Genomic DNA, 27,670 nt, shown 5'->3' with positions numbered 1-27,670 from the left:
GAAACATAATAGGACTGTTTTTTGGCTGCCTTTCACAATCAGCAGTCATTTTCACCTGTGCAGCGTAGGTATACAATGATATCATGACAATTTGGTAGCATTTTAAATCCACTTTGCACAGGTGCACATGACTACACTAGATACAAGCAGCAGAGAATGAGACCCAGTGAGTTTTGGGACCCAGAGGCACACAGAGAATGTAAGGTTTAATGCCTGTACTAGTTTCTTGGCTTTTCTTCAGCTTTGTGTCTATGAATGAGAAAGAGCCGAGTGTGTGAAAATGCTTGACTACTTCCTGGTAGTCACTGTAACCTTACATATCACCCTGTCTGTTTTCTTTCCAGTGCAGTAGGGTCACTTCCAATAGCTTGGCTTCAGTTTAGGCTCACAGAGCCAAGCCAGACAACAGGGCTTTGCTCTGATTTGTACATAACTTCAAGCTCTCCAAAGTCTTACCAGCTCAATTTCAATACATGTTTGAACAATAAGGGGCAGATTCTTTGTCCACTTATATCTGATTTGTGCCCCTCCAGTGTCTCAAAGCAAATTTAAAGCCATCCAAGTGGACAGTTGAAGATTCTCCTTGCATAGGGGAATCTTCCAGTGGCATAGAGACAGCAATAACAGCTCTACGTCATCTCTCCATGCAGCTGCCAGCATAAGGATCATGGCCAAGGACAAGGGGTCTGCATGCAGTGCACTCACCCTCAATCCCCAGTTTGTGGAATAGCCCCTGTGAAGTCACTGCAGCTGGCATAATCTAGACAAGCCCTGAGGCTACTCTAAATTGCTCCTTGTGACTGGACTGGCGGCCTGAACATCAAGAGTAGCAAAGATGAAATATAGCCACTTTTGCTGCTTCTCCTTGGAGCTGTACTGGATATTGAATAACTTGTCCTGAGGGTTTTGTCCTTCTATGAAAACAGGAAGCTGCATTGTATGACAATCTGAAACTTTCTTCAAATATCATCTGTTCAGACTTTGACTGGTCAGTTGCTAGATGCTAATGCAATATATACCAAAAGTTATTGAAATGTACAGTAATGCCTTTTTGTTTTATTTCTGTCTCTATTGTAATATGTAGGGAGTCCAGGGAGAAGGAGAAGACAAATTTGTTTATAGTGCACAATTGAAAAAAACACTTTCACTCTTCAGGCGTGTGAAGGAGATAAGTCTGTCTTAATAACGTTAGGATCAATATGTACCGATACAGCGCAATTTGTTGGTGCAAACTTCTGCCATTAATAACTCTGCTGTCCCTTGAAGACAGCCTTAAACTAAATTACAGCTGGGTTTGTTTCCTAGCAAATTAAATTCTTCTGGATTTCCTGGGGGTTTGGAAAATGAAATATGAAGCAAACATTTGTTACAAAAACCCACCAGTATTCATTCAGACTAGGCACGAGCAAAAAGTCTGATACTTATACTTGGATTAGGATACTATTCCAATTTCTGGGGCCTAATAGTTGGGTAATATCAGAACCTGTAATCTAACTCAAAATATCAGCTTCTGCATGCTATCATCCGACTGCTTCAGGTCCCTGATCCACTCCACGCCGGACATTACAGTCAATACCATCAAAAGCTGAATAGTCTTGTCTCCAGGCATTTAACAGAGGTGTGGTATTTTCTTATTGAAGAGCCTTCCCTCTAAAATGATCTTTCAATTGAAAATATAGTTTCTGCAAAATCAAAAATTTCCACAGAATTTTTTATATTGCCCCTTGGGAAAACCAAAGCAGTTGGTTTGACGTGAATCAAAATGTTTTGGTTTGTTGACTTGACTTGGGCGATGTAGTCTGGCCAGGGAGTCCAGCCCATATGGAAGAATGGGCCATCAGACATCCAAACGACAACACCCTGAGTCAATGTAGCACCTATAGGGAGATGCAGTTTAATGTTTAACTGACTCAAAATGAAATGTTTTGGTTCCATTCAACAAACTGAAATAACATATTTTGATTTCGGAGTATCACAAGGTTTAGTTTCAATCAAAAGTGCCAAAATGGAATGCTTTGCTATTTCTGAATCAAAATTTTTCAGACCATGTCATTCTCCATAAAGTTTCAATATTTCAACTTTTTGTCCTGCTTCAAACATCAAAATATCAGAATTTCTTACCGGACTGAAATTCCTATTTCCTCCTCAGCTCTGCTTCCTTTTCTTAGAAGCAGGTACACAGTCTTATTCCCATCGCTGTGGAGTAGCAGTGATGAGTGCCCACTATGCTGTACAGAGTTTTGATCTTTAGAAAATTACAAAAAGGAAGAAAAGCTGGTTGGTTTCATATCACACATTTGGCATTTCTTGGTAGTCAGAAGTAGAGGGACTTAGCGTACTCAGCTTTTTCCTCAGCTCCTTGAGCCAAATTACTCAATTCCCCCTAGAAGAAAACTCTCACTGTAGTCAGTGAGTGTATGCCTGAGTGATGATTGAATAAAAACTGAGTGCTAGATTACACCCCTGAGATCCAGCAATGGAAAGGCCTTCCTCATCCCTTCTTTGTGTTTGGTTGGGCTTCAGCAGCCCATATGACACTGTCCCTCTGCGTCCTGGGACACTAAAGAGGGCTTTCCCTGGAAGAAGAAAGTGTGAAGGAATGAGTGGAGATGTGTTCAGATATGACAAGGCAGAGGGCATCTAATCTCCCCACCAACTCCACAGATACTATTCAGAATAATGAATACAGCCAGGACATCCCTCTCCTCCAAACAGAGGTCCCTAGGGGCATTTCGGTGCATAATCCTGACTTCTTAGAGAGTTGTTTAAGGGGAACTCCTTGTGGAGTTTCCTCTCTCCAGGGAAGACAGAAAGCTCTGGACCTGAATCCAGACTTTGGAGTCTGGGCCAGTCTATGTACATTTTGCAGGTCAGGAGATATGTATTGATGGTCTTAAATCTAGGATAAGAAATAGTGGTAAGAGGAAGATACCCTTTTGTTTAAGAGGTTTGCCATTTTTTTTCATTTCTGTCAATCAGATTTATCAATTAAAAAAATTAGAGCATTTCTCTTGGGCCACCTGGACATCTTTTTTCAGCTTTAATTAGGTACAGGCTGTATTATTGTAGATTGGAGTGGAAGTAATTTTTTTTTGGCAAGCAGTGTGGTGAGGCTTGTTCTTTGGCCAACTGAACAATGTTTGCCCTTTGCTAAACAAAATCTAATATGTTGCTTAAAGGAATTTCACATTAGCACACCAAGGGCTTGGTCCTACTTCTCTTACTCTTGCAAGTAATCTTATTAAAGTCAATACAATTGCATGCCTGAGTAAAGGTTGCTACATAAATAAATCTTGCAGGATCAAACTCTCAGCCTCCACCAGAATAATGGAAGATATCTTCTTAAGGACTGCACAGTAATTAACAGGATTTAGGGAAATACAGCACATTGTTGCAGCTGCTTTCAAAATAACTGCAAAAATTCCATTAATTCCTGCCCCCTCAGAAAAATATGTGATTATAATGACTTTGGAGAAATATCTGCTTAATGTTTTAATTCTAAATATGCTAATAAACCAAATATTAGACAGGATACAGTTTGTGATAATTATGTCGATTACATTTGCTGTTGGTGTAAATATTCTTTGTTGAGAAAATTACACTGAATTTGAATACAAAATTAGCAATTTCTAGCTGTGCTGGTTTGTAAATTCCAGGATTGCAATGGTAAAAGAGGATGAGAAAGAAAGCTTTTTCCCTCTGTACTTTTACAAGACTTAAAACATGACTATTATATTTCTCTTACCCTGAATAAAGCTGTTCTATACTTTATACAATTTGTGGAATTCTGTTGCAAATCTTTGCCATTGTAAACTATTAAGAGACATAAGAACAACCATAGTGGGTCAGACCAAAGGTCCATCTAGCCAAGTATCTTGTCTTCTGACAGTGGCCAGTGCCAGGTGCCCCAGAGGGAATGAACAGAACAGGTAATCATCAAGTGATCCATCTCCGTCGCCCATTCCCAGCTTCTGGCAAACAGAGGCTAGGGACACCATCCCTGCCCATCCAGGCATTGATGGACCTATCCCCCATGCATTTATCTAGTTCTTTTTTGAATCCTGTTATACTCTTGGTCTTCACAGCATCCTCTGTCAAAGAGTTCCACAGGTTGACTGCTCATCCCATCTGAGATGTCCAAAATTAGCTATTTCTCATTACACCATTGTAAAAATAAATTAAGAAGGACATATTTTCAGTGGCAATATGACCTAAACTGCCAATTTTTAAAAGCTATATCTGCCAGTTAATCAGTTAAGTATAGGGTCTATATTAACTTCATGGGCGTTTTGCTTGTTTGTAGACTAAAGTATTCAGCCTATGGATGTTGGGTGGGCTATTTTTCCAATGAGGTTTAAGTGGCCTGATTCCCCACTCCCATGCACCCTTTATAGACATGTGCACTAGCGCAAAAAAGGTGTAAGAAGCTACCCTCTGATTTGGTAATGTTTTAGACCCACTTTGCACTCATTTTACACAGGTGTAAGTGGCTGCATAAGGTGCAGAATCAGGAGAAGAAGCAGGTCCACTGTATCTAGAAGGCAGGTCTGCTCTATGTCTCCCTGTCAGTTCTGTTGGTTATTGAAAAATATTGCATCTGTCATTGAAATCTCATCACGTGTGTATATGGTTGGTGGTTATAGAAGTGCATACAAATCATTACCACTGGCAATGCAATTTTTCAGCCATTGCGGTTTGGGTCAGGTCAGTTCATTGTAGCCCACCTGCAGCACTCTCACTCATAAAGCTAATAGGAGATTCCCAATCAAAATGACTGTCCCAGCTTAGTACAATCAAAGGATGGTTAAATAGCATACTACACGACCATGTAGATACTGAGAGGAACTGCCAAAATGTCCAAAGCTCATTTTTATTTTGACAGATAGATGCTGTTACTGAGGGCCAGATTCTGGTGTGCTATTTTACACTGTTCTAATAGCACAAAACGGGCAGCAAATCGGCTCCACTGATTACTTGTGAATTCCCAGTGTGTCAGGAGATGGTGACAAGCTGGCATACATAGCTGACATAGGGGCCATTGCCAGGACAAAGGAGATCGTGGAGCAGTGATCAGCCAGGTTTAAGTTAGAACAGCCTTTGCGCCTCTCCATCCTGTGTCAGAGACTGGAGTCATTTCTGGTTAGTCCCAGAATCTAGGAGCTACAAAGGTGGCATACGGTGGCATATGCCCCCTCCCCCTGGGTTGTGCTGAATACAGCTCAGACACATCTGTCTACCCAAGTAGCTGCATATTCAAGTATTTCTCTTGCTGTAAGGTGCTCAGGCACCATTGCCTATGACATTTTTTACATCCATATGTAAGACATCAATAATTGGATAGCTTGACTCACCTTGTATTTATATCCAGTGTTGGCTGGGGGGGGTCCTGCATTTGATAAAATTATCCCCAAAAGATGGATGGGGACAGACAATTTTGTCTCATTAATATTCAGCACCACTTCCCTAGCATGGAAACAAGCAGAGAAACATGAAGAGGAGGTGAAAGTAGAGCAACGAGAAGAAGAAAGGTTTCTTAACTATGTTAGAGATTCTCTAAAGGATCCCTGACCTCCAGCTAATCCTAAAATAGTAACATAATACATGTTCTGCAGATGAGCTGATTTGCCAGACATACAGATGAGCTGATTTGGCTTGGAGGGATTTAATTTTGTATATGCCAGCTGGCCACATGGCAGCCAGGTTTTGGGGAGGCAACACCCATGTTTTTTTCAGCAAGGGGTTTTCAGAGGAGAAAGCAGAGAAAGCACATAGGTGTGTGTTATCAGCTAGCAGCCAGTAATGGCTCTCTGTCTCCCAGTTCTGCCTCATCCTCTCTAGTACATGGTCCAGAAGCAGGTGTATTAAAATAAATTCTAGCATCATCTTTTAAAAGTCAGGTGTTCCTTACTATCTTCATTAAGCAGAAGGTCCTTCTGTCTGTAGCTGGGGCACCAGCATCAGTGTTCCCCTTCTTAAAAGATTTTTTTTTGTGGGGGAAGATAGTGTACATCATTATGACCTTCTAATAATCCTTGGAAAAGACAAAGATCTGGTAAGTAGAAGAAAAAATTAACAAACTTTCTACCTACATAAGGAAGTACTGACTGCTACAATTACAGGTAAACTTCTGAACGTAGGCTAGCATGGCCAAACATAGAAAACAAGAACCCTGCATTCAGGAAAAATTTAATCTTCCAATTTTCATACACAAATGTATTTGACACCCTAAATTCTCCAGGATGTATCTGCTGGCTCCAACTCATAATTGCTTGGTTCTATCTCTCCTTAGTTGTATATTAGGTATTTCTGTTTTTCCTGTCTGCTGGCTGTTTGAGTCCAATGGCTACTATTCCAACAATATACTTGTGTTCTCTGGACTTATAAGCCATGGGTGAAATGCTGACTCCACTAAAATCAATGGCTAAACTCCCATTGAGTTCAATAGAGTCATTTTAAAATGGCACTTGAAAGGATTTTGATCTACCAATAAGATGCAATATTTTCTCCAGAAAAATTTCAGAAAAATTTAGAGTATTTGAAAACTTTCCAGAGTCAGGGAGTGCAGGAATGTGTGTGTATAGATTATATATGTAACAGAGAAGGAGGTCATGCTGAAGATCTGGATCCTGATTTTTGGGTCAGGGTAGTCAGATCTGGGTTTTTATTTCAGACTTCTCTCTTATACTTTACCATAAATACATTGTACAAATTAAAGACAATGTGATAGAATATGGGGCATTTTGATTACAAGATTTTAAAAAAGCACTATATTAAATTTATACTGTAGCATATAGTAGCAATAGTCATGTGCTAAATTGCATTTATCATGTACTTTGATTTTACCTGCCCAATTCCTAATCCACCTTCACCAAGGCTTATTCTAACATTCCAAACTTCTGAGCAGCTTCAAAAAGTCACCAATGTTTACAAATCAGCTTGCAAGAGAAATACTTCATTTGCCACTTAAATGTAAAAATTTCCCTCCAAAATTACTTTTGTCTGAGGAGCTGAACAAGAAATACTTAGTCCTGGACAGACAAGGGGAAAGTTTAAGGTCTGGTATCTCATGACCGTTCAGGAGTAGAAATGGGAAATCCCAAGCTTTCCTTGCTTGGAAGCCATGGAAGGTCCACAGATATTAGACTTTAAAGGAGTAACATTTTTATGCATGGAAAAGCTATTTTTATACAATTTTTAGAAGTTTTAAAAATGTATGAGTTATATATTGTCTCTTCCTCTCGGGTCTGTGCAGTTGGACACTAGGTAACCAAGGCAACTGATTTTACAGGCAGAGAGATGAAAAATAGTAAATAGACAGAAGACATTTGTGCAATAGTTTTTCTGTAAAATATGAGGTTGATACGGAATACATAATGGTGTGGTATAAAGGCTTTATGGGTACCAATTTGGCACGACCTATATAACTCTCTCATGGTTTTGACCACTATGAATAATGACATTCCAAACTCATGAGGCTATTGCCATTATGCCACATCACATCAGCATGCATTCTCTCGCTCTCAGTTCTGCTAACAAGGGTTAAGATAGCACTGAAGACATGGCAACTCGGCTTTTAAATGAGTGTGCAGCTCAGTTTCAACCATAGGCTCCTATAGCTGCTAATCTGAGCAGTTAAGAGCTGAGCTGCTATGTATTCACAAATATTTTAACCTATGTTAGCTAACAAGGGTTAGCTAACATGAGTTAGCTTTTTTTTTTTTGCACTGAAGGCATAGCCTATATTATTTGTGTATAACTTCTTTGCTGCTAGTGAAGCTTGTAATCTAGCAGTGAAATAGGGTTTAGACGAGACCTATGTGGTGCATAAACTTTGCTCTGCCTCTGTGCACATGGACAAATTTCGCTGCACCTACTTACAACATTCTTATAACATATTTCCTCTTTACTAAGTGCCAATGAAAAATGACTGTTTTTTGTCCTCAGTGCAATCAAATCTACTCCCATTGTTTCTGATTTTAATTTTGAAAACAAGAACAGTTTATTTTCTCTTCCTACCCTTTAAAAATCACAGCAGTTTACACACATCCAAAAACTGTTTTAAAAAATTGTGAAATTCCAACTATTTTATGTTTAATGTTCACAAATTTTGACCAGTTCTATAGTTGGTCAAAACACACAAGCATTTTCAATCCATTTTTTTTTCAGAGTTTCTCATCAAAAATAGAATTTTGGACAAATAAAATCACCAAAATCTCAAAATTTGGAAGATGTTGACAGGGATGAATGGCCAATTATACACTATAAATGCCTGTATCACGCTTCCACTTGACCTGTTCTTTACCCACTGAACACTTCCTGTCCTTCACTTCTGCCTTTCTTCCCTTCCCTTTTTCCCCCCACTGGCAGCTCTTTCTTTGAAGCTGCATGCCCTCTTCCTTTGTCTAATTGCATAACAGTATGCCTGTCTACGAATCCAATAATCAGTTAAACAAACCAAAAAACCCAACAAGCTCACATATGGGGTCCCATTTTCAAACCTGTGTGCCTCAGATAGGTCCCAGTTCTGCAGTTAAGTACCCAAATACATATTTTAGGTGCCTAGGTACCAACTGGAGTACCCAAATGGAAATACTGTAAACAAGGCTTAAAAACTGGATTTCTCTTGTAATGCACTGTAAAATCATAGAAATGTAGGGCTGGACAGAACCTTAAGAGGTTATCTAGTCCAGCCCTCTGCACTGGTGCAGGACCAGTAAACCTACACCATCACTGACATGTTTTTGTCCATCCTGTTCTTAAAATCCTCCACAGTGGGGGATTCCACAACCTTCCTTGGAAGCCTTTTCCACAGCTTAACTACCCTTATAATTAGAAAGTTTTCCTAATAGCTAACCTACATTTCCTTTGCTGCAGAATAAGCCCATTACTTCTTGTCCTACATCCAGCGGCCTTGGAGAATAATTGATCCCCGTCTTCTTTATAACAGCCCTTAAAAAGTTTGAAAACTGTTAGCAGGTCCCAGTCAGTTTCTTTTAACCTTTCCGCATAGGTGAGGTTTTTTTCTAAACCTATTTTCATTTTTATTGCTCTTCTCTGGACTCTCTCCAATATGTTCACATCTTTCTTAAAGTGTGGTACCCCAAACCGGACAGAAAGTAATACCTTTAATTTGTTAAATATATATTAAACTCAAATAAGGGGAAATACTTTTACAAAATATTAAAAAAATGGTTTTCAGGCTGAGACTTCAATCAGCCAAATTTCAGCTCAAAGGAAATTTCTATGCCCCAGTGATTAAAAAAAGCCTTTCCCCCCACGTGTTTATTAACACCTGACCACAATCCCTAACCATAGCAATGCCAAGTGGTACAGTATAATAGCAAAGGTTAGTAAAATACAAGATAGGAAAAGAATTTAAGATCAGAGGCAAAATTAAAGCCTTGAAGCTTTTTAGAGCTGAAGAATAAATTGAAAAGGTTCATGTTATAGTTCTAATTTAAGTCTCAAAAAAACCCCACTCCTGCCTGAAAATTCACTTCTGACCCTATTTTCTACATATAGGGGATTAAATTAGCACTGTTTTAAATGCCACATTAACTAGATATTTTGTGTACTGCACTGAGAATTCTGTAAAAAATATCAGTGGCAGAAAAGTAAACCTGTTCCTATCTTATAATATTTGGCATATTCTGTAGCCCTTTTCCCTCCTCTTCAGACAAATGAGTAGTGACATTGATTTTGGAGACACATTTAATAATGTGCCTTTCATATTCTGCAGAACCACTGAGTTAAAAATTAATATGGCCCCAAGCATTCATAAACTATGTTTCCTCCTACGCATGCTAGCAACAAAACTGTTTATCCTATTTTACTGTATAATCATTATGGTTTTGCACTTATATTCATTTTATCGTGAATATCTTATGTAATGCCTCTATCCTCTGATGATAACTGGTGTTTGCCTTAGAAAATCCTGGGGAAATTCCAGAAGTCATAAATAGTAAAACTGGCCAAAAGTGACATGTTGAATAGAAGACTTTGCTTTTGTCTCTTAAAATATGGGCTACGGTTCAGGGCTTGTGTAGATATGAAAAGACAGTGTTGTGATCTCCAACATAATTTGTGATTCATTTATTTTGTTGATTTTATTGATTCTGCTGTGTACAGGGAGAATTTGTGCTATTACTCTCCCAGGGCTGTGTTCTACTAATTTGTGACAATATCTACAATAACTACTTCCAGCTCTGTGTTCTTCCATACTTTGATCATGTTATTAAAAAGCTATCCCTTGTGTTGCACACCATGCTGGCATCATTAAAGAGTGTAGAAGAACACAAAGACTCCGAGAGTTAATAATAATACCAGCATGGTGCACATTTTTTTTAAAAGATAGGACCACTTTGACTGGACTAAATTAAGGCCGAATACTTTGCAGGGGGGTTGATGGCAGTGCCTACTGCTTGTTTACAAGAGTTTCAATGCCCCTGTTAAGGTAAGATTGATTTTTCCCTTTCCTCCTGAATCCACTGCCATTAGCTGGAAGACAATATACTTCCTTCAGCTCAAAGTATGCATATGGCATAGAAGGCAAAGCTATCAAATGCATTTTGAAATGACTTTCACACATGGTCACTAGACTCTCATAGTCTCTGCTACTTTTGACTGAATTTAAACCAGAGGGAAATGTTCCGTCTCCATAGGGGATTAAACCAGGAGGGATAGGGGAGTCGTCCCTCCAAACATAGGTCCTTATTCTCCACTCCCTTGGACCTTGTGTGGTGATTTGCCTTTCTGCACAGCTGGTGTAAAACACACCCATCTGATTTTCATAGAATCATAGAATATCAGGGTTGGAAGGGACCTCAGGAGGTCATCTAGTCCAACCCCCTGCTCAAAGCAGGACCAATCCTCAACTAAATCATCCCAGCCAGGGCTTTGTCAAGCCTGACCTTAAAAACTTCTAAGGAAGGAGATTCCACCACCTCCCTAGGTAACGCATTCCAGTGTTTCACCATCCTCCTAGTGAAAAAGTTTTTCCTAATATCCAACCTAAACCTCCCCCACTGCAACTTGAGACTATTACTCCTTGTTCTGTCATCTGCTACCACTGAGAACAGTCTAGATCCATCCCCTTTGGAACCCCCTTTCAGGTAGTTGAAAGCAGCTATCAAATCCCCCCTCATTCTTCTCTTCCGCAGACTAAACAATCCCAGTTCCCTCAGCCTCTCCTCATAAGTCATATGTTCCAGACCCCTAATCATTTTTGTTGCCCTCCGCTGGATGTTTTCCAATTTTTTTTTGTAGCATTTCAAATCCACTTTGTACTGGGGTGAATGACTTCACAAATGTAAGGCACTCAAGAGGAACCAGGCTTTAATAGCAATTCAAATGGAAGACTGCAAACCCAGGGAATTCATATAATATCTTTTTTATTTCTCTCTCAGAGACAAGGTACTGGAGCAACAAATGGAAAAGACAAGACATCTGGTGAGAATGGTAAGCCTAGATTTTATTTCATTTTGGAGAATATCAAGCCAAGTTGTTTTCTTGTATCAAAATGTTTCATTTACAATATTGACATACATCAGCCTTTCCCTTTGCATCACTTTGAAAACTTGTCATTGCTGTCTTCATATTTATGTTTTTAGCATTTCAGTGTGAGCACCAGAGCCCTGATTTTGAACTTACAATAGTGTCAAACAGGAGTAACTCTACTGAAGTCAATGGGTTATATGGGTATAAACTGGTACAAGTGAAAACAGAATCAAGTACCAAAATATTTGGCATCATGGACAAGGAAATTAGTGGTAATTCAATATTATGGACTGGGTCATCAGTGTCTGCTATATGTCTGAGCAAGGTGGGTAAAGACAAGCCAGCTGTGCCAGGGCTGCTCATATCAACAATAGTCTTTATGTGACTTTATTTTGGGGAGCATGTAATTGCGGGTTCTCATGCCCCTCTGGGGAGCTGGACACTGAAGAGGAGGCAAGAAGGGTTGGGTTCTTGCTATTTGAATGCTGCTGTACAAGAGTTGACTCACTGATGGCTTGCCCCCTTGTAGCAGGGCATTGCATAGTAAGCTTTCCTCATCTGTCACTCCCTGCCGACAGCCAGTCCAGCCCTGTGGCGGTCTTCCTTTTCTTGTGACTCAGGTCTCATGGCAAGTCACTTATAGTCCCACCTTTCCCAGGATAACAGAGTCCAAGAAACAAAAATCCAGTGTTTTTACATCAGGTCTTTAGGTCCTCTCTGGTCTCCATGTTTCTTATACCCTGTTGTCTCAGGGCTTTCAAAAGTCCTTATCCCCTTGTATCAAGGGGCTCCATGCCACTTTCCTGTGTGACTGGCAGGTGAGCCTAGGCCCTCTTTCCTCTGGGTTCCAACCCAGAGACTCAGTAGTGAGCAGGCAAGGTCTATTCAGACACACCCCCTGATATCTGTATGGGCTTCTTCCAGAGGCAGATTTAAGGGACAGAGCCTGGTCAGCAAATATGCAGCATGTGGCCCAATGGTTACGTGACATCATGTCACATGACCTGAAGATGAGCTGTGTGTAGTTTTGAAAGCTTGCCTCTCTCACCAACAGAAGTTGGTTCAATAAAAGCTATTATCTCACCCACCTTGCCACATCACTTTAGGCTTTTTTAAACATAAACAGTTCAAAAAAAACCCATAAAACAAATCACAGACCTGAACAAAAGTGGTATCTCACCCAACTTGTGCTGGCTTATGTATTTCCAGTTACTGGAACCTTGCACCCTGGCAATGCTTTTCCTTGGCAAATTGTACTATAATGCTGTCCAGCTCCAACCTTGTGTCTCGTCTTTCTCAATTGCAAGGAGAACAAGGTCAATAAGCCATGTCTGTGATAGTGTTGAACGCATGTAGTTTTTGACATGTCTTATTGTGCTCATTGCATGTTCAATACTGACCACTCCAGCTGGTGTAATGAGAGAGTCAATGCAACATTTCCATTACTGGTAAAACATCATCAAGAGAATTTGACACTATGATATTCAAGTAGCTCTGGACTCCAAGTGACAAACTGAACTCCCATTTCCTTTGTAAAATAATTCATAATCTCATGAACCAAGTCTAAAGAAAAATTAGTTTTCCCATGAGTTTAAGGACTTCCTCCTTTAACTCCTCTAAAGTTATATTTTGAAGTTGTCGGGGACGGAGGAAACCAAATGGAGTAGCTGTCAAATTCACCAACATCAAGATTTTAGTTCCCTGATCATATTATTTAAGACCTCAGACTATTTCCTTTGCTTCTAACAGAATTGTGCACAAATTCATCGTCTATGAGATATACATGTCTCTTCCTGTGGCTTGAATATTTTGCATTTTCAAAACACATTGTTTCCCACCTGTTCTGAGATTCTTTTATAATTTCCTTCAGATTTGCGTTTTCTGAGCTCATTCACTGTGCTTTCAAATGTCCAGAGGACATGGAACTTGTCAATTTTCTTTGACTGAAGGATTCCAGAGGCTGCAGCCTTGATAACTAAGATCCTATGCCACCAAAACTGATTGAGATAGAACAGCCAATCCATGAAGGACAAGTTGCATTTGCTCCATATATGTTCTCATTACTCCTGTGTTCAGTGACAATTTCATCTTCTCGGCATTCAGTTGTACTCTGAAAATTTACTATCATTACCTCAGTGGCTTTCATTTGAGCTGCCCATTCAGTCTTGCAGAGTGCCTTTTAGATGTAAAGGTCTCTGTGACGGGGTTCCCTCAACCCTCGTGGTGCCTCCTCCTGGCTGTCCTGGGGATTAGCTCTGCCAAGTGCTGTGCTCTCCTCAGCAATCTCTATATCCATCTTCTTCTCTCTGTCTGCACTCTCAGAGCAGCAGCTTCCGGTTTGTGGCTTGGCTCTCCGGCTAGGTCACTAATTTCCTCCCCTTCTGGGGAAATTGCAGTCCTTCCAGACCTGCTGTCCAGCTGACATGCTGTCCAGTTCAACGCCCTGTGCCACTACCGAGTGGCTGGTAGGAGAACCCAGACTCACCCTCTCCACTGGGTTCCAGCCCCGGGACCCTATAATATGAAGCCAAGGCCGGTACTGTCTTAGCCCTTGCTGCTGTTTCCCTGGTTTCTTCCTACACAACTGGCTCCTCACCCTTTTTGGGTTTGCCAGTGTGACATTACCTAGGGTACAATCTGGACTGCGGAATAGCTATGTCTTCTCAGTTCTCCAACCTTGGATGCGTTTTACACTGCTTTACTGGTGAACAGCCACTCTTGGCCAGTTAATACACATCCTCTAGCATGCAAAATCACTCCCAGATATGTTACATGAATGTTTTGCCAGCATTACCTACAGGGTGAGACCAGCAAAATCCCAGTGCCAGTCTTGTCCCCAAGAAATGTGTGTCTTGTACTGCCCAGCACACAACTGAACAATGCAAGCTCACATAAAGCCTGTCATTTCATCAATGCACCAGCCTTGTTACCCCAAATGGAGTTTCCCCCACACTGGTTAAGATAAAACAATAAGTTTATTAACTACAGAAAGATTTTAAGTGATTACAAGTAATGATGCATAAAAGTCAGGACTGGTTACAAAAGAAATAAAAGAGTAAAATGCAAGCTAATACCTAACTTGACAAGCTAAGTGAACTTGAAAGCAAAAAGGCCTTGTTTCACCATATGTTTTACAGCAGTCTGTACTGGCTGAAAAGCCTTAGAGCCAGTTTCTTTGTCTTTCAAGCATTGTGGCTGCCATGAGTAGAGATGAGGGGAGAGCAAGGTGAATTGGAGGCTACTGTCTCTCATTCTTATACCACTCTCCCTTCTTTGAGGATTACCTCCAGTTTGCGGTGCAGGCGTCAAACAGTCTCTTGTGGACATGATGTCTGAACCATCCTTGTGATGGTATGTAGATTTCTTATTCACACCTTCCCCCATCAGAGAATGGCCGCATAAGCAAATGACAGTCTTTTAACACCTGGCTTGGTGTCAGTCTGTGATTTGTTTCTATGAAACTGGTTTGGGCCTACTTTTCTTAAACTTGGAGCATGTCACAGCAATGATACATAATGGAATCTTATAACTTCACATACAGTGTTGATACACATTTTAGCAGGACAATAATGTTGAGCATGTTATGACTTTTCAAATGATACCTCACAAGGTATACTTAGTACAAAATGTATCATGGTCTTGTAAAAGTGGTGAACGTAATGATCTAGACTGTCACACAGCCCACTCTCCCTCCACTCAGGGAATGACTGCAGACTCCTTCCCTGCAGCTCCCCCCCTTTGCTACTTGCAGCTCCTGGGCTTTATACAGGCCCTCCTGTTCCTGCCCAGTTGACTCTGCTTCTAATTAGTGGCCTTCTTGTAGCCTACATCTCTCCCCTACTTGCTGTTTAATTAGGCCTACCTAGCCTGATTTACCCTCTTAGGGCCAGTGTGGGGAATACACCCCATCACAGTCTCCTTCATTCTTCAGAAGCCTGTTCAATTTCATCTGCTGCATCAATGCTGTCAAGTTCTTCAAGGGTCTAAAATGAATCATCAAGTTCCTCTTCTCTTTGAAAAACTGCTCTCTTGAGCAAGAATTTGAAGATAAAAATTATTTTTAGATTTAAGCATTAGTTTTTCCCACTGACAGGAAGATTTTGCAAAATATTTATATATTTCCTGCAAAGTTGAAAAGACAACCTTCCAGTCCAAACTAGCCTTATCTTCATCAGTACGCACCAAAACTAGGTTAAAGTGATGTGGTGGGCAATGGATGTATGTTGCAGGGCTGGCTCTAGGCACCAGCAAACCAAGCACAGGCTGGGGGTGGCACATTTCAAGGCGCAGCATTCCGGCCACCCTTTTTTTTTTCTTCTTCCTTGGGCAGTTGCACTCTCGTAGCTTGGGGCAGCAAAAAACCTAGAGCTGGGCCTGGTATGTTGCATACACTTTGTCTCCCTTTCCTGAAAGAAACTCTCTCATTTTTGTTTGGAATCCTCCACAAGCTCCGGTTCATTGTACTGGCCCCATCGTAACCCTGTCCAGCCAGGTATTTGGAGTCTAATCCATACTTCCAGAATAAAACATTACTTAACTAGTCAAACAAGGATGCAGTGTCTGTCTCGCTTACTGCCCCAAAGCTTAGAAAATGCTCTTTTATATCTACTTTTTTCCTTCGATATAAACAATACTAACAAAGTGAAGCTAAATGGCCATTTGATCAACATAGCTAATATCCAGGGTTGCATCTACAATGACAGTGAAAAACAGCTGATTTGCAGCTATTAAGTATGTGCCTCCTGGCTTTTGATGTTAAAAGAGTTAAGTTCATCAGTAATTGTTGTGTTCAAGTATTTGATTCTCTTGGCGTCACTAATATGTTGGGAAAAAAGTTGTATTACATCTGGGGAGTAAACACCACAATTATTACGCTCCAGCACTTCACTGTGGCTGTGGAAGGGGAGACCCAAAATAGCTAAAGCTTTGATTGTGTCAAGCAATATTTTTAGTACATACCATTTCCTGATATTTTCATATGCTTCTTTATCAAAACATGCATTGATACTATGACCCTTCATGAGCTGTAGAGCTATCACAGGTGACTGAGTATGTTGCCTGGTCCTCCATGAACAGACATTAACTTTAGTGTATTCTTCCAATAGTTAAAACCTGTTATCTAAGTTGATTTTTGAGTTTCTGGATCCTCGAACACTCGACACAGGGACAGTATGCAGAATCTGAAATAAGAAATTCTGTTCACTCCAGCATTTACAATCATTTTTAAACAAGTTGAACATGGTTTTCTGGAAAAATAAAGACCACAGTTTTTAAGCCTTGATCCATGTTTAATCATGCTAGCCACTTGATATGCAAATCTTCATGCATTGCATTTTTCATTCTGTAAAATGAAAATGAAAATGGTGGGTTGTAGGAAAAAAAATTAAACTGTTCATTTGGCATATCACTGTTAGTGGGGCGTCAAGGACCAGTCCATATCAGCATACACAGTTGCTCAGTTGATAAAACTGATTCTTGAACGTGACTTTTATCAGACTTTTATCCTGTTTCATCAGGAAGATTGCTTTGACCTGATCACCTACAGGGTCTTTGGGTTTTTGTTTTAAGATCATCTGTGGGATCTTTTGCTTAGTTGGTTTGTGGCTTATCTTCAGGGTCTTCAGCTGTGCTGGTTTCAAGCAAAGTTTCTCTGGAAATATCATCAGCTACTACTACAGGTAAAATTTCAGTGGTACTGCACTAATAGTTTTCCTGACTTAATCATGACACAAGAACAGATTCATGCTTGCTGAACTGAGATGCAGTTCTTGGCTTTCTACTTCAGACTGCAGGGGTTGATCAGGAAGTTTACAACATAATAGTTTCGGGGATCTCGGGAGGCAGTTTGCAACAACAAAATCTCTTTTTCTTTTCATTTTCTAAAACCAGACTTGTATTTGTGTTTGTTTTTCATTTCCAGATATCTTCCAGTATGAGAATAACTAAGTTGGAAGTATAGGCCTAAATAAAGTGTCTTTTTGTGCTGCTTAATTTAGCCTTCAGTTGTGGAGGTAATCTTAAAAAATGTTGATTTTTCTCTACAGACTCTCCCCAGGCCTTTTCTTTCAGCCTACCAGTCTCTCCGTTCTCTAGTGCTACAAGCAGGACTGCAGAATTCTGTCTGTCTCTTCTTGCAGTCCCCTCCTACTCTGGGCTTCTTCTCTTTATAGTAACCACCCAGCTCCTCATCCAGCTAAGACTCCTATTTAATTGGGCCTGGTCCCCACTCCAGCTGCACTAATTGAATATCCAGCTCTCCTTACCCCTTTCAGTGCCAAAAAGGGATTTACACCCCATCACAAGCACAAAGCTGCTATAAGTAGAGGTGGTTGCGAAATGTTTTTCTTTTTTTCCTGTGGAAAACTTGACTTTTCATAAAACAAAACAAACAAATAAACAAACAAAAACCCCACCAACCAAACAACCCCCTGAAAGTTTATGGCTGAAAACTCAATTTTCTGCAGAAAGCAAAAATTTTGCTTATTTAAAACCCCAACCATCCATCAATAAACACTTTTGAAGATTTTTTTTAACCAAGCCTTGCTTTAATGCAGCTGAGAAATGGGGCCACTGTCAGCTTGTGGATAATTCATGAACAGGAAAAGGACCAAACTTACCAAATAAATTGTTCATTTCAATTTCGTTGCCTAACCAAAAGAGCAACTGTTCCTGCAGCTCTGTGTAAGCTCAAAAGCGTGTCTCTTTCACCAACAGAAGTTGGTCCAATAAAAGATATTACCTCATCCACTTTGTGGACTAACTGAAGGAAGAAAGAATTGAAAAAAAGGTATGAACAAGCCTGTTTTCACAAGATTTCAAGCCCATTTTTCCCCAGTGTTGGGAGATTTGGATTGTTCAGATAAGTTTGGATATGCCTGTCAATTTTGTTATTCTGAAGTGAACCTCTGCACCTCTTGAGATTAACTCATCCTGAGATGTTATTTCTGTTTTACTTTGCTATTAAGGATAGATGACTTTCCCATCAGTGTTGTTTATATAAAGTTATAGTGAAATGAAATCAGTACCCTAGGTTCCAAATATTCTAAAACTATGCAGTCAAACAAAAATTAAAGAAGAAAGAGAAATACATATTTTGTTAGGGTTTTTTAACACGTTGACTCATTAGGCACAGATTTTGTTTCATTGCCCAAGTTTGCACACACAGCAAAGTCATTCATGTCCTCAAGTTAACTAAAAGGACGTCAGAGAAAATATTTTAGTTATTGGTAAGGTTATTGGAGAGGTCTTTTTCTTTACTGTTTCAGCACATTGTGAACTGAGATTGTTTTCTTTGTGTTTCATCATGAATAAAACTGTCCAATCTCCTAAACTAATACAGACTCAGAGACTCAAATCCTGCTGTCCTTTGATTCAACAGGAATTTTGTCTGAATAAGGATTGCAGGGTTTGTTCAAAGGAAAATAAGATCTTTAGTTAAACGAGACATTTTTATGTGTGGTATTGACTATATATTATGTACAATGTAAGCAAATTTGGTGTCAGTTAGATTTTTTATGTAATGTAATGATAACAAAGAGTGTCCTGTCTATGAAACAAAGTTCAGGGGCTCCTGGGGAGATGAGTGAAGGTCCTTTGTGCCATCTCAACCCCACACACTTGCATGAGGGTCAGGGACAATCTGATTTCCCGTTTGGAATTTTAAACAAAACATGAGGCAGCAAATGTATGAAAAGGAAAGTTGGACCCCAACTTTAGATCTTGTTCCATGAACTATGTCTTGCAGGTACTCCTAGTTAATTAAGCAAATGGGAATTATTCCTTTGGAAGCTGTGTGTATATTGTACATGTACCTAGACACGCTATACAGCCTCCTTAATGTATTTCGGCTGGAAGTCTGGAAAATGTCAACATCCTAAGCATGTTTCCATTGCTGGTGCTGCCACCCAGTATCTCTGCTGATGCTCTCCTGAGTGTCGACATGATGCTTTCCATTTTAAAGGAAGAAACCCCTTCTCTTTATCGAAGGCTGCCCAGCTGCGGAGTCGTGCTAAGAAAACAGCTCCAAAAGTGGCATGTAAACACCAGTCATTGCCAACGTTCCCGCTATTTTTTCCCATGCATGTGCGGAATGAATTTTGATATGTGCACTAATATGGAGGTGATGTGTGGTGGGGTTGGGGCCGAGGGGTTCAGGAGGTGACTCAGCGCTGGGGCAGAGGGTTGGAGTGTTGGAGGGGGCTCTGGCTGGGGGTGCGGGCTCTGGGGTGGGGCCGGGGATGAGGAGTTTGGGGTGCAGGCAGGCTGCCCTGGGGCTGGGGCCAGAGGACTCCCCCCAGCCCTCTCTCTGCCGGCAGCAGCTCCGGGGAAGAGGTGCTTCTTCCGGGCAGCAGGAGCTCTGGGGCCGGGGGAGAGGCCCATGGCAGCCCTGCATGCCCCAGCTTGCTCCCCTCCTCACCCACCCCTCTACTTCTCTTCTCTCCAGCCCTCTGTGGCTGCGTGCCTGCACTGCCCTTTATAGCTGGCTGCACGGCTGCGCACCTTAGAGGGAACTTAGGTTGTTGCCCTTCTTCCTCCACCAGCCAATGATCTAACTGGTAAGAGGATAGGAAGAGCTACTGGAGACTAGCACTGGGTGAACTGTAGAAATAATTACTTTCAAGCATTCTGATGAATTAGAAGTGGAATTTTGATTCATGTTCAGATCCCTGTTTGCAGACACTGGTGCGGATAAAGTGTTGTTCATGCAGTGTTTGTGGGAAATGAATTTTGGGCCCATAGCATAAATATTCAACACTATGTATGTTGTTGCTGTTCTATTTGCTGATGTGTCATCTGCTTAGAAAGGTTTATATGCAACAGGTGTGCCTCCTTGTGGCTAGGACAGTGAATTAGCTCGTGCCCCATCTGGTGTCCCCTTTTGTTGGTTACTCTCACTGAGTCTGTGACCCTTCTCTCTCTCTGTGACATGGGGCGCGCTCTCTTTGTTACTTGGCCCTCTGGTCAGGGCACTATATAGTTCCACCCCTCTCCTTCTGGGATAACAAAGGTCCCACCAGACAAGCTGTCCATATGCCACCTCAGGCAGTCTTCTGTTCCAAATCCAGATCCTGTACCACTTTGCATTGAGTTGCAGCCCAGGGACCCTATAACTGGCAGCCAAGATCTACATAAGCCCACTCCTTGCTGCTGTTTCCCTGGGCTTCCTCCACTTAACTTCTCTTGGTTGACCCTTCCTTCAGACCTAGAATTCTCCTCACCACCTCCCTGTTCCCAGAGAGTGACTCCAGACTCCTTCCCTGCAGCCCTCTTTTCCTCTCAGCTTCCTGGCTTTATACTAACCAGCCTACTACTGTCTTGCTGGGCTTCATGATCAGTGAAGCCTGCCTCTCCCTCCAGAGGTAGCCAGGTAACATAACTGGCCTCTCAGGCCCACATTAACCTCTTTACTCCCCATCACAGTTTCCAATAAAGAAAGGGAATTTTGTGGGACAAATAAGCCCATTTCTTTGCTCTGCTTTCCTTTCATTTTCTTATTCTTCATACTTTACATACTGATTGCGGTGGCATGGTGATGGGACAAGATTTAGTTTGGTTCTAGCTGCTCTTTTTGAAGGTTAATTTATTTGATTAGCAAACACCTTTTTTGAGTTCTACGCAAGTTTGATTTTCTTAGAGGTATTTTTATTGGACCCACAGGTACTAAGTGTGATGTCCTGTCCCTTTAAATGTTTAAGCACTACCCCCATCCCCAGCGTAAAGCCTCATTTTCCTGTTGTTTGCAGCCAGAAAGCTATGACCAAAGCAGAGAGCTTTGTTTCTATCAGCTTCCTCTATCTATCCATTTCCTTTTTTTTCTACTGATAGAAATACAATACTAAGTCTGGAGGTATTTCAGGCCCGTCTGGTCTCTTACTGCAAGCTCATGCATCCCTACCGACCAACTTTTTATAAGCAAAGCTATTGGGACAGTTGCAGTCCTATTAACTTCATTTTGTACAAATGTATAACACTCGTGCAACACATCACTCCGGCACTGGAACAACAGACTTTGCTTCTATGTTCAATCACAAGGAGCTCATTTTTCAATGAACGGAAACTGTGCAAAACTCTACAACAACCATAAGAACCATTGTGTTTTCATTCTCTCTCCTTGAAGACACGTGTGGCATTCTCTCCGCACAACTCAGACAATGAAATGAAATCTGTGTTAAAGACTCCTTTTTATAGTAGTGGACATCTTGGTAAATACTCATGATAGTATGTTCTTGTTTGATCTCCACTAGATGGCAACCCTATCTTGGTAGCAACATCTAATTTTGACTTCCACAGCTGACACTTCTCATGTTCCAATCTCCCAGGGGGAAGACTCCTTTATCATCTGAGCAATATAGTTACAGCCCCAAATTCACTCATCTGGGCCTGCTTTGTGGTAGCCCTGTTGCTTGGTTCTTGAAGAAGAGCAACAGCAGAAAGTGGGCTTCAGAAAAGGCAGTAGATCCCCTCCCAGCACCTAACACTGGCGTGAGCTGTATAGATTTGGGGAGGGATGGAATGGAGCAGTGCGGACTAGTTCCAAGAACTATTTTGACAGTGCAGAGTAGGATGGCTCGTAGCAGAGGGAGAGCATGTGCACAAATCATATTCCTAACAAACTGGGGACCTGACTAGACCCCTGTGGGATCATGGTGTACTAGCAGGACTCCCCTTCTGCTGCTCTCTTTAGTACTCTATCACGCTGCTCTGTGGGTTCAGCGGTGAAGGGTGTGGAGCAAAAGGCCTCTTCTCCCAGGCTACCTGTGCAAAACAGGACAGGATTTCTCTGCAGAACATTTCAAGATGGCAATTCTCTGTATAACACATAACACCATGTCCTCCTCTTGTGTATGTATAGCAGTTAACACAATGGGCCCCCCACCTGGTTTGGGGCCTCTGAATCCTACTATAATAGAAATATTAAATAATAATACCACCCAGCTGGAGCTCAATGGCAAAAGTCACACTGACCTCAGTGGCAGCAGAATTAGATCCTTAAAGACATTTATCTCACCTGACAATTGTAAATAGCCGTGGCCTGGCTTAGTGTTCTTCTACAGGTATGATCAAGTCATGCTGAAGACTGACATTTTACCATTGTGATACCATCATGGCCTGATCCAAAGCCCATGGAAAGACTCACATTGACTTCAGTGGTCTCTAGACAAGGCCCCAGTAGCCTTTTTGGCCAATATTTACAATAGTGCTATTAAGAAGCTACAGTATGTCAGCTTGTTATCCAAGAGTGGGGAAGAATAAAATTATTATTAGGAAAATGACACAATAAATTAATGATCTTAGGAGACAAGGTTGCTTGTGCTATTTACACAGAAAATTGAAAAAAATCATTTCTGTTTTACTGATACAGGAGAGTGGGGTGGGAGGAGGTATTGTTTCATGGTCTCTGTGTATATAATGTCTTCTGCAGTTTCCACAGTATGCATCCGATGAAGTGAGCTGTAGCTCACGAAAGCTTATGCTCTAATAAATTGGTTAGTCTCTAAGGTGCCACAAGTCCTCCTTTTCTTTTTGCGAATACAGACTAACACGGCTGTTACTCTGAAACTTTTCAAATATAGATTCCTAAAGCTAGCCTTTAAACCCTATAGGCACCTAAATAAAAATGGCCAGGTTTGCAAAGGCACGGAAAGCAGGTGCATCTCCCCACAGATTTCAGAGAGAGTTGGTAGCGCTCAGCATCTCCGCAAACCAGGCCACATTAGTTTAGATGCCTAAATATGAATTTAAGGACCTAAAAATGTATTCACTCATGTTTAAAATTTGTGCCCTAAATTTATATCTGTCTTCACTGCAGGACTTGAACTAGCATATTATCTTAAACACAGCTCCCTGTGAATTCAGCATGTTTGATGTCCTCATTATTCAGCACATCTGCCACTGTTTGAACAAGGTCCCCAGTCTGCCCATAGAAAGAGGGAAACAAGAGATGATAAACTGAGGACACCAGCAAGAAAGCAATGTTTAACTGGACTGTGGCAGTGCTCTCTGAGGCATCAGACAGATTAAGCTTTGGTTTACACCAGCTTCAATTGTTGTAAACTCATGCATACACCCCCAGCAGTGGGAAGGTTCAAAGCAGCCCAAACTACTAGCTTCAACTGGAACATGTACAGAGGGCCAGGCACAGCCCAGTCAGTGGGAGGCACTGGCTAAAAAAGGAGCAGGAGATTGGAGCAGTTGGCAGGAGATTTACTGATTCATGGTATCCCTTCAGCAGTCTCTATTAGCAGAGCTGCTACGGCACCCCTGCCATAACTTAAAGCTGCTCCCCCATGGTGGAAGACAGAAACGCTATCACCACTTGCCCTCTCATGGTATGAATCTGACCTGAGCGCATGGAGCCAGTTTAGTGCAGGGAGGTGTAAGTTACATTTTGTTTACCAACGTTGGTGAATCTGGTCTAGTGTGTTTGTAAGTGTCCTTTCTATTCTAGTGGAAAATAGTAGCCAAAGAAGTACTACTTACTTCCTATCCATTCCAGGTGCATGGCCTTCTTGTGCTTACTAGTCTTGTGATGTCACAAAGAGGTTTTCCATATCTCAGCACTTGTCGCTGCTCACCTAATTTCACATCATCCTACATTCTTCTTACATAACTTACAAGCTGCCACCATACAAACAGCTCTTTACAACCTAGCACATTCTGCAGGGGAATAATTGCATCAGAACCAGTGGGCTCTGTCTTTAAATTTGGAAACATCCTTTTTTGCTATTAATAGAGCCCCTCCTTATCTCCTGAAAGCGCATGAGGTACACAACTGTTATTTCTGTGTGATTGAAAATTACTTTCTCCGTATGTCAACTCTACCATCAAACATTATGCATAACTACAATTACAAATTGTATGTAGGTTTCAGAGTAACAGCCCTGTTAGTCTGTCTTTGCAAAAAGAAAAGGAGTCCTTGTGGCACCTTAGAGACTAACCAATTTATTTGAGCATGAGCTTTCGTGAGCTACAGCTCACTTCATCGGATGCGTACCGTGGATCTGATGAAGTGAGCTGTAGCTCACGAAAGCTCATGCTCAAATAAATTGGTTAGTCTCTAAGGTGCCACAAGTCCTCCTGTTCTTTTTGCAAATTGTATGTATTTTCATGTGACGATTATGACAGCTTTCTGAAGCTGCTGAGTCAAGAGAAAAGTTGGACAGTTTTGCATTAACTCTTTTGGCAGGTAGAGTTGACCCATCCTGCGGGGCTAGGGTGATCATTTAACAAATGCCATTCTTCTTTCCAACTTTCTGTTCCTGTCTCAAGTACCTACTCATTTGATGTACGGTCTCTGCTTCAGAGTGTGTCCATAGAGATACTAGTGGAACTGTGGTCTGTATCTCATAGTCCCCAAGGGTTACGATGTGCCATGGCCACAACTGAAGTTTTGCTTAATGAACTCAAGGTATGGGTTATTTTGCATTTCATCACCTCTGTTTCAGTCTTTATCTATATTTCTTCTTTCACATCTGAAATAACACAGTTTGAACTCACTGAAATATGCATGCTTGTATGCCATATTTACAACACATGCAAAGAAGTCATCACGCTGTGCTTCTCATCATTGTGTGAATTATTAATAGGCATGGAGATATCCATCATAACTCTCCAACCAGCTATTCTCATGCACTGTAGTCAGCAGTCCATTCTGTAACAGCTTTGTCCAAACAAGGACTTAGGGAGATCTTGCACAACACAGGAGAGCTTGAGAACCAGAGACAACTACAGAATTGCTGTGTCCAGAAGACTAATCAATCATGTTTGCATTCACTTGTGTGCAATGCAGAGCACAATGGCACCAGAATCCCTGGCTGGGGCCTGTAGGCATTAATGGGGTAAATACTTGTGTTTAGGAACTCAAAATTCACTTCCCACAAACATTTTCCAATACACACTCACCATTTATTATTTCTGGGCGCAGTCTTGCAAGTAAACTTGTTATTTGTGGAAAATGAACTCAAAAGGGAAGGGAACACCTCTGAAGCTAATTTGTTTACATATTCAAATTGAATATTCATGGAATATGTTTTGTAGTATCTGCTTAGCTATAGCTGTCATATCCTTTTGTCACAAGGGAGGTTAGTGACTGAGCTATCACACTGCATTATATACTACAGCATTGTTTATTTTGACCTTCTCTCTAATGCTGCTCATGTAAAAAAAGGTCTGGCAGGCATTTGCTGAATCAATGTAAAAAAATCCTTTCCAGACTGAGGCTATCTCTGGTATTTTAGCCCATGGCACCAGTAATGAGTTAGGTAAGGTGGCAGTGTCTGAAACTAGTTAATATTGAACTTCCTGGGTTATAGGTAGAGTGGCAGGGGGAAGTGACCGTGCAGTACAAATGTCCTCAACTGTTTTCATCATTGTATTTTACCAGTGTCCTCTCCTTAGAAGTGGTGTTTTCCAGAATGTGATGTCCAAATCAGTAACACATACCTTCCTCCTCCTTTCCACTTCCGATCCACAGATTCCAGCAGTCAAACTCTGCACCACCTTATACCCTTTACAGCCCAGCTGATGTCAGTTGGGATGCATGATGTGTCAGTCAGCACAGAACTTGGCCTCATGTCCAAGCCCCACCTCTTAAAATTGCAAAAATACCCCTCTCAAGAACATTCATAGGCACATGGACATCAGTTACAATAATACACCTTAACTAAGTGTGCATAAAAAAGTATCTAAATCCCTGCCATAGTCAACTTAACCATACATTTCATATATCATTCCTAACAGTCGCACACTGAGAGTACAGGTGGGCCCTACACCATGCTCTAATGGTCAACAAACTCAGTCTCTTTCAGACCAATGTGGGAAGCAAGATCCAAAATTGAGGGCCCTATACTGAGCCACCAGCCATTCATATCTAGGGATGGTAGAAACAACACTCCAGGTGACTTATCTGCTGAGACAGCATTTAGGAGGAGAGCCAGTCATGCAGGTAACCAAGTGCCAAACCAAACAGGTCTTTACAGATTTATGTCCTCCCCATGACTGTTACTCCTTTAGTCATCAGATCTGATCCCCCAACTTGAATGTTCAGTGTCTCCCACTGTCTTCCTCCTTCGTATCTCCTCACCTCAGCCAGCATATCTTAGGTATAGCCAATCTTGTCCTTTATACTAGGACTCTTAGGCTGTTCTCACATCTTCCATGTGTGAGGGGGTTACACATGCATTGCATTTCCTCTCCTAGGTGAGTTTCCACTTCTGAGGCTCAAGGCTAGGTACAGTTTCTGATCAGAGGAGCACTGTGTGCTTAGTTACCCAGAGGGAGAAATCAGCAGTCAAGAATCTTCTCCAAAACTTTCAAACCAAAAACAATTGCGTATATATTGTTTATTTAGTATTAACACAACTTTTGCCGTGTGCATGAAATACAATTCACACCTTCTGAAATTACACGCACATACACAAAATGACTATGTGGGTTTTTTTGGAGAGGACTGTCTGAGGGAATATTAAGAAAAAATATGAAAAAAATCTATGATTTAAAAAATTGATATAGCATCTGGGAGAGAAGCTACTGCTCTTGTTTCTTTCTTCTTTGATGTGTCTAGTGTCGTTTTGCTTTTTATTGCTACGTTGCAGCTGAATATTTCATCAAATAATAAAGAGAACTCTCAATTCCACATGTTTTCTTAACCAGTACCTTATTAAAAGTTGCATCAAGAAAATCAGCACAGCACTGGCTGTATAGTCTGGTCAGAGTTCTCTCTCTGCACAGGAAGTTTTCAGTTCTAGTATCATTTATCATGGATTGCAGTGACTCCACCAAATAAATACATCCCCTAACACTAAGAATACAGCATTGTATATAAAGTGTGTGGGGGTTTATCTGATGTGACTTTTAATGACGCTGTTTAAAAAAAACCCCAAGAACCCCAAACCTGACACACTGGAACAGAAAGATTCCTTTTTCATCTGATGAAATGTTCCCAGACAAGCACACCAAACTCAGAAGTCCCCAAGGGAATAAAAAACATACAAGAACTACTTCAATTCCCCAGACTCTACTTGAAATTTTAAACCTTTTGAAATAAATTTCTACCATTCTTCCTTTCAAGGCCCCCTCAAATATCCTTAGCAGAAAGCCAGCTAGCTGGAACATATGGGACAGAAAAAAATCCTCACGCCTGATGTTCCTGCAGCAAATCTATCTGTGTAGGTAC

General features: G+C 41.1%; 1 protein-coding gene across 1 annotated transcript in view; it reads left to right on the top strand.

Moving 5' to 3' along the window:
• Window positions 1–27,670, top strand: part of PCP4 (Purkinje cell protein 4) — a 67,099-nt gene that overhangs the window by 11,513 nt on the left and 27,916 nt on the right. The window contains exon 2 of the mRNA XM_073328470.1: window positions 11,406–11,457. Coding sequence (XP_073184571.1) covers window positions 11,406–11,457 — 52 coding nt within the window. The remainder of the gene's footprint in view (window positions 1–11,405; window positions 11,458–27,670) is intronic.

Source organism: Lepidochelys kempii, chromosome 1 (genome assembly GCF_965140265.1).
Source record: "Lepidochelys kempii isolate rLepKem1 chromosome 1, rLepKem1.hap2, whole genome shotgun sequence".
In the NCBI taxonomy this organism is placed as follows: Eukaryota; Metazoa; Chordata; order Testudines; family Cheloniidae; genus Lepidochelys; species Lepidochelys kempii.
Note: the sequence above shows the minus strand (reverse complement) of the source record. Positions and strands in the feature narration are given on the sequence as shown.